The sequence below is a fragment of the Gavialis gangeticus genome, unplaced genomic scaffold (genome assembly GCF_001723915.1).
Source record: "Gavialis gangeticus isolate Ggan-Ray unplaced genomic scaffold, GavGan_comp1, whole genome shotgun sequence".
Taxonomy (NCBI): domain Eukaryota; kingdom Metazoa; phylum Chordata; order Crocodylia; family Gavialidae; genus Gavialis; species Gavialis gangeticus.
This window is the reverse complement of record NW_017729008.1, coordinates 20,043,608-20,053,504: the sequence shown is the minus strand read 5'-3', so window position 1 is coordinate 20,053,504 and position 9,897 is coordinate 20,043,608. Positions and strand designations below refer to the sequence as shown.

Sequence of the window (9,897 nt, the reverse complement as noted above, 5' to 3'; positions counted from 1 at the left end):
GGATGGGGCCTGGTGGAGCAGCAATTGGGAGGCTGGGGTGGGGCATGTGGTCCTTTCCAGGGGGTGGTAGCCCCTGTGAGGGCCATTTGGCCCTGGTTTGGGGGGGCTGTACCCCTTGCGTGGGGGGATGAATCCCCTGTTGTGGGGCTGGATCCCCTCTTGGGAGCCTGTACCCCTTGTTTGAGGGTTGAACCCCCTGTTGTGGGGGAATACCCCTTGTGTGGGGGCTGAACCCCTTGTTGGGGGAGCTGTACCCTCTGATGGGGGCCCATACCCCTTGTTTGGGGGTTGAACACCCTGTTGGGGGCCCGTATCCCTTGTGAGAGGGTCAAACCCCCTGTTGGGGGAGCCAAAACCCTTGTGTGGGGGCCATCGCCCTGTGGGAGTGCAGCGGAACATGTATCCATAAATTCATGAAACGTATTTAGAGTTCACTTTATTATTATGAGAAAAGGCTTGCTTTAACACTGTAAGTTATATCAATAAAACTTTATCCAACTGATCGCTCTCTCCGTCTCACTCCCTCTCTCTCTCTTTATAGTGATCTTTTGTTTTACTTGTGGAGAAACATGGATTTGGGGGTATTTTACAGAATGACTTTGGGATTTTTTTTATCAGGGATTTTTCAGTTTTCCAATAAGGAACACCAGAATTCCTGCTAGGGAGGCCAGTGGCAAGACCCTGCCTGCTCAGAGCTGGCACCTTACACCCAGCTGGCTGTGGCTGACCTCCAAATGGGGCCAGGAGGACATGCTTTGACAGTTCAAAGCAGGCCACTACACCTAGAACATCTTCCAGGTGATAGCTGCCCAGGTGGCTGGGCAGGGGGCATAAATAGCAGTAGTGTCGTACAAAGGCTAACCCTGCAACCACAGTCCACTGGAAGCTGGCCCAGAGGGGCAGATGCCTCTACTGGCTCTGCAGTCCCCATCCAAGTCTGGCAGATGCACAGCAGGTCACCAGCCAGGCAACAGCCCCCACTGCCAGACTGCTGCAGTGGGTAGAGCGTGCAGGGAACTCTCAGGGCTGCTTCAGCACTCCAGCTGGCACAAGGGGTAGTGTCCACAGGTACCAGTTGGCTGGGCTGCAGAAACTCCTGAGAGCTAGTAGCCCTGAGCTGCTTGCCAAGGCTTTTTATACTGCTGGGGCCAGGACATTTCTATTTGAGCTGCTGCAAGTGCATGTGCTTGCATGTGTGGACACGCACGTACTGTCTGAGATGAAAAAGTGGTAAATATTAAGGAGTGGAGTAGAAGATAAGAGCCATGCTTTGTGGACGGTAATGGGAAAGAGATTACAGTCTTTGGTCCATACACGGGTCATTACAATGGATCCTCATTTTCCCTGATAAGAAGTTGTGAATTCTCTGATAAAAAATTTCAACTTCTCTGATAAAAACCCCAAAATCTATGATTAAAATGAAAGGCACCCCACTCCTCTCCACATCCTCCCCCCCCCAGCCCTACTGGTGCCCCTCACATCCCCACCCACAGCACCTTGGCGCTGCTCATGCCCCTCACTTCCCTTACAGCTACCTGTCCCCTCAGCCCTGCCAGAAGGGGCCCCTAGCTGCAAGGGCTATGGGGCTAGGGACCGAGTTCCGCAGACTATGGCCCCAGCAGGAGGTGACTGCTGCTGCAGTAGAACAGAACCCAGCTCCCTGCCTGCTGCCTTCCTGCTGCAGGTTTGGGGGTGGGGGCAGCTCCCCACCACTACGTGCATTCCCAGGTGAGAGGGGGGACCTCTGCCCCCAAGATGTGTGTGTAGGGTGAGGACAGAGCAGGCTGCCTGCTGTGGGCTCCTGCCCTGCTGCCCTCCCCTGGGGCCTCTGCAGCCCCGTGGGTGTGACCCAGTTCTGCAGAGAACAGTGGGGCCATGCAGGATGCTTGCCACTGTGAGCTCCATGCTGCCATGGTGATGCATCCTCTGCATGCACAGCAGCAGCAAGGGTGGTGATGACAGGTCCCCTCACTGCCGCCGCATGCACAGGGGACCCGTCGCCAGGGCAGCACAGAGCTCACAGTGGCAAGCATGGGTGACTGTTGCCACCTTAGTCAACGGGAGCATGTGGCCCCCTCCACAACCAGTCCCGCTGAGGGAGGGTCCCCCTGTGGCCGATCACACAACGGCTGATTGTGATGCTGCAGCCCCTCTTCCGGGAGCAGCTGAGGCTGGTTCTGGAAGCAGCTGCAGCAATCAGCTGGTGCTTGCAGGGGGGGCACCAGTGCACCTGCCTGCCCCCCCTGCCAATCACCTAAGTGGTGAATGTGGCCAGTCAGGGGGTGCACCAGTGCTCTCAGGGGGTGCATGTGCACCCCTATGCACCCCCTACACATCGCAACTGGCAGAAAGCAGCTTTTCTGCATGGTCCTGCTGTGCCCTGAAGTGCTGGATAGAACCGTCTGGGCTGCGGAGGCCCCGGGGGATGGAAGCAGGGCAGAAGCCCAAGCCCACAGCAGGCAGCCTGCCCCATCCCAGCTCCACGCACAGATCTGGGGGGCACAGTTGACCCCTACCCTCTGGGAGTGTGCACCACAGCAAGGGGCTGGCCAGACTCCCCCACCACCTGGAGAAGCCACCCGTAGCCCCATCCTGCCCCCCGCTGGGGCCCTACAGCCACAGATTGTGGCCTCAGGCCCCAAGCCCCACACACCACCTGGGTGGGCAGCAAAACCAGCCCCAGCCCTGCCCAACTCCCTCCCTCTGTTCACTTCCTCTCCCCCAACTTAGCTGTGGGAGCTGCTCTCCAGGCTGCCTGGCATCCATGTGCCCATGTGGGCACATACATGCACGTGGCACCTCCCGCTTGATCGCCCTCCTCCCACTCCCTCCCAGCCCTTGCAGACTGGAACTCTGCCCGACTGCAGAAAGCTGTTTGCAAAACAGCAAAATACACAGGTTTCTCTTGCAAAAGGGAAAATCCATGTTTTTTTCTTTTTTTCCATCAGAACCAGAAAACTCAGAAAGTGCTACTAGTGTCAATAGTCTTTAGAGTTAATAAACCCCATAGAACACAGCGCACAGGTTTGTTTCTGTCACTGTGTATCTACTGGTGGTGTCATGTGTTTAAAGTAACACTAAGTGCAATTAAAACAAGCAGAAGTACATTCAAGCAGCCTAGCATGTGTTACATGCACTTGTGGCTTTGCAAAAGTTGTTCTCTTTCAGGTAAGAGTTTTCTCTTAATGCATACTGACTTTAAATGATCACTATATTCCAATGACTTCTAACTGTTGCAAGTGAACATGCAAAATGGCCTAACTGGTACTAACTTTAATAGATCACAACAGTCTAGTAATTTGCAACTGTTGCACATGAACACATGATAAGGTTGTATTTTGAGCCCTGACTCTTCCTAGTCCAACCTGTGCATTTCCTGAACCTGTGAAGACTCAGGATGATCTTATACATAGGTGTCTCCCAACACAAGAGCTCATGGTCAGATAGGGGCTTTACTGTTTGGTCACTTAATAAAAAACAGTTCTTTCTTTCTTCATGACAAATCTTATCTTTGAATGATGATTAACATTCTTCTGTAGAGCTCAGGGGCAGCTGAGATGGACATGCTTCTCTTCTACATTTTCTGCACCTTTGTGCATAGAAAATCTTGGGGTCAAATGTATCCATATTGAGTAACCTTAAAAAATATACCATCAATCCATCCTAGTTACGAGTATTCCTGTCTGTCCATTTTCTAGATGTGGGATTTCACTCTGACACCTCCCCCTCCCCTAAGAGCAATGAAAACATATTGAAAGAGAGTCAGGTATAAATACCAGGAGCATCCCAACATCCTTAACTTTGCCACCTTACTATAACAGAGTTTTCATTTTGAATGTTGATGGTAGAGTGGAATCAAAACAAGAATTATAATCAGAAGCGCCTTAAAATCTGAAGTTACAGATTTGTTGCTTCATGTAGTAAATATATATTGTTAAAATGTATCCTGTTCACAGAAACTACAATAAATAAAAATTGTATTTAGCAGAAGCAGCCTTTGACACTGTAAATATTAAAACTAAATAACTGTTACTTTTTATTTGAAGCTACAGCAGATGTGGTATTCATAAATACATATAACGAAAACTAATATTACATTCAAGTGTTTGGCCTCAGTAATAGTTTCTCTAACAGCACAAAAATCAGAGCAAAATAATAGTTTCATTAGCCAGAACTTTGTAATCTGGGACCTAGAACATCTGGCCCTGGTTTCCAAACCAGTCTGATGCACCTCTGTTAGTGTCTGCATTTAACTGCAGCTAACGTGCTTAACAATGTGCTTTTTTCTTTCATTATCAGGCACCACAAGGCCACATAAGGAGGGGGAGGTCCCTGGTGTGGACTATATTTTCATCACTGTTGAAGATTTTATGGAGTTGGAGAAAAGCGGTGCTCTCCTAGAAAGTGGAACATATGAAGGTAAGTACATTTTTAATGTTAAATCTGCTATATGTTTTCATTATGTTTTCCAGTTTAATCGAATTGCATTAGGACATCCCATTACAAATGTGTCATTGCTACCATTATCTGAAATTAATGAAGAGCCAGATGGCAATTGTGAAAATATTTTTCTATGTAAAAGCTAAATGCAGATGGGTTCATTGTAATTTTAATACATCACGCTGGCTGCAAGAGACACTGAGAGCAAAACTAAAACTAGCATTCATATGAGGCATGCAGCTTGACAGGATAATATGTTGCATTTGTATGAAAGAAATGTTGGTTCATTATGCTAAGTACCTGAGGCAAGTTAGATAAAGTTCAAACAAATAATTGCTTATTTTGCACACTGACAGGACAGAGCCAAGTCTTCAGTGAAAACCATGGTTGCATGCTTTCCCCTTATACAATATTGATGTCCCTGTAAATTGCAGAGTGGATTGGAAGCTGAGAAAGCACTTTTTAAGTAAGGCAGAAAGGCTCTATAATGTCATGTCTGAAGGTTTTTAAAGTTATTTAAAATGATTAATTAACGTTTACATTTGACCAATAGATAGGGACTCGCCATAATTTCTGTAGTAGCAAATGTATTTGTATATAAAGCAGTGTTCCTCAAGAAGAAAAGCTAATTCATCTGATCACAAACCTGTTCCAGAATATAACCATCCCTAAAGTCAAACTATTGTGAATCAAAGGTCAGTTGTATTCTCTGGAACTGTAATGTTGTCAGAAGGTGCATCAAAAAGTAAATACTTGTGTAAACACTGCATTTCTTAGAAGTATACCAAGTTTTAATAACAGAAGTAAAACTAGCTGGCTATAGCTATAGTCTAAATTGTAAGCAAACCTAAAAACATTGTCATTGTTAAAGATGTGGTCACTGTTTGCAAGGACTTCTGCCTGGGAAGATCCATTTGCAGCATATGTAGGGTGTCCAGTTTTCCCTGGTTTCAAAATGAGACACCCTGCTTTCTGGCTGCTCAGCTGTATGTGAGCTCCAGCCTCAGCTGAGTGCACTGGATAGTGAGGGTATTGTGTATGTTGGGAGAAAGGCTGGGATGGAGGGTCCCACAGAAAACAAAGGAAAAGCAATCATATGACCAAACCAGCAGGATGCCTAAGTGTTTAAAACGGGCCTAGCCTGGTGAGACTAAAATGTATGGTCACCCTAAGGAAATGGGCTAATCTTTTGTACCATGTGAAATGAATTGCAATAGACTTCTTGTCCTGATTTTGTCCCTATCAAGAAAAACATCTCAAGATAAATAAGGAGTTGTTCACACCAAAGAAAATCATTAGCAGTGTTATAAATAGCAGGAAGGAAACTAATCCTCTCACCTAATCAGCACAAAGTACCCACTGGAAAGTAAATAAATTTTGATAAAGGGTTCAATCAATACACAAATTGTAGCAAAGAAGAGTCCCCATTAAAGGAGGTCAAATCATTGGGAAAATGTATCTTTTCTTCCTCTCTTCTTTTTCATCAGTCTGACATCTGTAGAGGTAACTTTTGTAAACAGTAACACAAGGGTAATACCACACATTGCATTCATCAGATGCTCATTGGATATTGAGCTATTCTTGCAGGTCTTTTAACGTTACATTAGGCTGTTGAGACTTGTGTTAAAGTTGCATAAGTTTAGCATGGGTCTGTCATTGACAATGTAATTTCACTAGTTTATAGCAAAATTGTAGAGAATGACTTGCTTGTTTAAATTAATTCACAATACTCTTGCTTCCCTGGAGGGGTAGGGAGAAGCTTTTTTAATACAAGCTAGCAGAGGCTGAGTGGACAAGCAAGGTGAAATGTTGTGAATTAGTTGGTTGGGAGCTCTGTGTAACTGCTGAGAATGCAGCTGAATAAGGGCCAAAGCTGTGACCACACGGTATCTCATATACTATTCCTTGACTGTAGAAGTGACAGCAAGCTCATCAAAGTGAACAATTCAAAAAACAAAGGTTTGCTCAGCAGTAGGATGCTGTTGAGACTCACTGGCTATAGTCTTCCCTGCAGTAGTATAACAAAGGAGGGGGCAGAAGTGAGTGGGACACAAGTGCAAGGTGCCAACCCCAGTGGGGAGTGAAAATATAGAAGCATCTGTGCTGCCTGACCAGCCTCTGCTGTGCTGACAGCAGCACAGGCAGTGACTGTCCCATGTGGTACTGCTGCCCAGGGCACTCAGGCATCATGTTATGCCTCTGCTCCTCTGTTCAGTACAGTTTTGTTGGAGTTGACGATTTATTATTTTTTCTATTACAGTAATGGCCAGAGGCTCCAGTTATGCTTCATTGTGCTACATTCTGTACAAGCAAATAATGCAACCTGACCCCTTCCCTATATAACTTAAAATCTGAAAGTTCAATTTTATACAATCTCAAAATGGTACCATAATATCTGCCATTTTCTTCTGAGCCACACATTGCTCTGTTCATTGCAAGTAAAAAGATCTGAATTCCATTTTCACAGCTGAGTGAAGATCCATGTGGCCAAAAGATGTTAAAAATGGCAGCCATTAATTCCTAGATGATGCTAAATTTGGCATTACATGCACAGATCATTGAGACACAAAAACAAATGAAGTATTGTGGATGGGTAAAAAGGCAAACTGTGTGTGCCTATGTGTGTGTGCTCTGCTCTTTACCTTTCAAATGGAAAGGCCTGCCTCAGTACCTTGTCAACACCCTGATCTGTCAAGACCTGTTTAGAGACTATGTTCATGGATCAGTGATTTGATAGACCTTTCCCATCTCCTTGTTATGTCAACACACCATTCTAGTCTGTACAGTAGGTCCACAGACTTAAAATCCTTCTGAAATGCATGTTGTAAAAATGTTTGTATATATAAATAGAAAGGTAACCACATAGCTTTCTTCCATTTCACAAATGTTATATAATTGAAGGTTATTGGTTATAAGACTTCATTATAAAACATAACCATAAAAGGATTTGAGGTACAGTGAATTTAGTCTGTAAACAGCTTTTTTAGAAATGGTATATACAAGAGCGGTCCTAGGAATGACAAACAGTGTCCAGGATATAGTTATTATAGATATTTATTATAGAAATGAAAGTATATTGCTGAGAACCTGAAAAAGCATAAAAAATATCCATTACAAATATATTATGTATAGAAGAAATGACTTTATATAAAAAGGATTTAAGCCTTGTAGAGAAAAAAAATACAAGCATAGGAAGGCTTGTTCATATCTGTGGGAGGAGAACGTGATGGAATGCTTAATAAATCAACTAAGTTAATTTAGCCACACAACTCTGTCTAGCATATTGTATCCAATATTAGCCTCTTTTTTCACCTCCCTAAGAGAGACCATATCCATAAAAGCAATGCCATTATGCATCTAGCCTGCCATAATGTAAAAGAAAAGTCTGCAAGAAGTAATCATTTTAGTGGCTGTGCTACTTGTACCACAGAAATCTGCTTTTTATCATTTGATGGGTTATTCACACATTTATCTCTATGCAGGGTAAAATTTTAATTGCATTCAAGTCAATGGCAAAATCCCATTGATTTAAAAGGGGTCTTTTAGTGTCTACACAAGACACTAACTGTGCAATAGCCTAATAATACTGCACAGTAGCACATCACAGCACAAGGAATGCTAATATGCTACTGTGCACTATAATTAGGCTACTGCACAGCAGGGCCACTAAAAAGGCATGTACATTAATTTACAGCACATTAATTTAGTCCTTGATTATACAAATACTAGACTTAACATGCAGTAACTATGGTTCTTTAATGAACTTTTAGACGTGCTGAAGGGGTCAGGATTTAATTAATTCTATTCTACTGTTTGAGTATTGGTTGGCAGTAGTGTAAGCATTAGTTAGAATGTCTCTTTTAATCCAGAACTCTGGAATAAATTGATGTACTTGAAATAAGAGGGCTGTATATTTACTTTAAGGTAGGCCTTGTGCTTAAATGCTTTAATGAAATCCCAGTTTGCCATTTTTCCCCCTAGAAATGGTTGTAAAATAATGGTTGGCATCTTTGTGTTTGTAACACTATGGAAACATTCTTGTGATTGTACCGTTCTATGTATATGCTTACTGGCAACACTTTTTTAAAGAGGGGCAGCAAGTCCCAATGAACACAGTGCTGTCCTCAGTGCCCAGGAGGTATTATGCCATGCAGAGAGAAAGGGCTAGAACCTACATCTCCTACTTCCCAGCAAAGCTTAGGTATTATCCAGACTTCTCCAGCCTTCCTGCTGAGGCTGCCCTACCACATCTCTCATTTAACAGTCATTGGTCAAAATGGATAGAGAGCAATGGGGAAGTTTCTGCCTCATTGGGAGATGAAGGTCCCAGCTAGAATCCATGGCCCTATCCTATCCAGGGCAGTGTCCATCTTACTGATCCTCACCCCTGCTTTCTTCTTTTCCTCCCTTCCTTCCCTCCCTTGCATGCTGAGCAGGCCAGCTTAGAGGGGAAGGCTGGAGATGGTCTGTATAATTCCTAGCCTGTGGCATGGTGGTTAGGAGAATGCTAGGAAGCAGGAGATACAGGTTCAAATCACTCAGTAAGGAGAGCTTAGGACCTGTGTCTCCTACTCCCTAAGCTATAGGGCTACAACATACAGGGCCCATCTCATCTTCTTCTGCCAGTGTCTAATACCTGCAAGTTATAGGGATTGCGTAGCTGCAATTTCAGGAGTCATCTAGCTCATACATATAATGGCCTGGCCTGAACACAGCCCTGCTCAATGGCTGTGTATATGATTGTGTACTGAGAGCTGAATCATAAACTGTGTGTAAGTTCCCAGTGCTGTGTTACACAGCTGCGTATGTGCCATTTAGGTGTGTAAAGTACAATTGGATTCAGCCCCAAATGCCTTCATGCCCTACCAGTCCCCAGGCATGATTATTCCTCTGCAGAGGTACGAGTCATTTTACTTTTTGCTTCAGCTACCATCTTATTAGTAGCTACATATTTTAACTGCTATCAAGATTTTAAAATTGGCATTGTGAGTTCTCCCATATGAGAGTGAGGATATTTATTATTATATTATTATAATATTATTATATAATAATAAATATTATATAAATAATTATAATATATAATAATAAATTATTATATAAATAATTGGCAACCTCCTCAGTGCCTTAATTTTTAAATGATGGGTTAAAAAAATAAATCAAGATTTGGCCCAATAATTGTATTTATACTGCACCCCCTTTCTATTATAGTGCTTGGAATGCTACACAGAAGAACTAAAAGCAATACAAGATTATAAAATACCGCTTCAAAACACAAACACGTTGAAGAATTAAAATGGCAAATAAATGGGATGAAAGGTTAGATATATATTGACACGGGTATAACAAAGGTCATTCCAAAGCCAACTTTTTCACAAGGGTGTACCATATGCTTAGGGGCAATCAACACGGGTTTATTAGTGGCAGGTCCTGTCAGACCAACCTGGTGGCCTTCTATGA

General features: G+C 43.7%; 1 protein-coding gene across 11 annotated transcripts in view; it reads left to right on the top strand.

The window, feature by feature from the left end:
* The window catches only part of MAGI2 (membrane associated guanylate kinase, WW and PDZ domain containing 2), an 886,876-nt gene that overhangs the window by 238,873 nt on the left and 638,106 nt on the right, over positions 1-9,897 (top strand). For 10 of the 11 annotated variants that reach the window (XM_019509478.1, XM_019509480.1, XM_019509483.1 and 7 more), the window contains exon 2: positions 4,300-4,419. In XM_019509478.1, the coding sequence (XP_019365023.1) occupies positions 4,371-4,419 (49 nt within the window). In that variant the 5' untranslated portion in view covers positions 4,300-4,370. Of the gene's footprint in view, positions 1-4,299; positions 4,420-9,897 lie in introns of those variants that run through there. The other variant, XM_019509482.1, reaches the window with a different exon arrangement.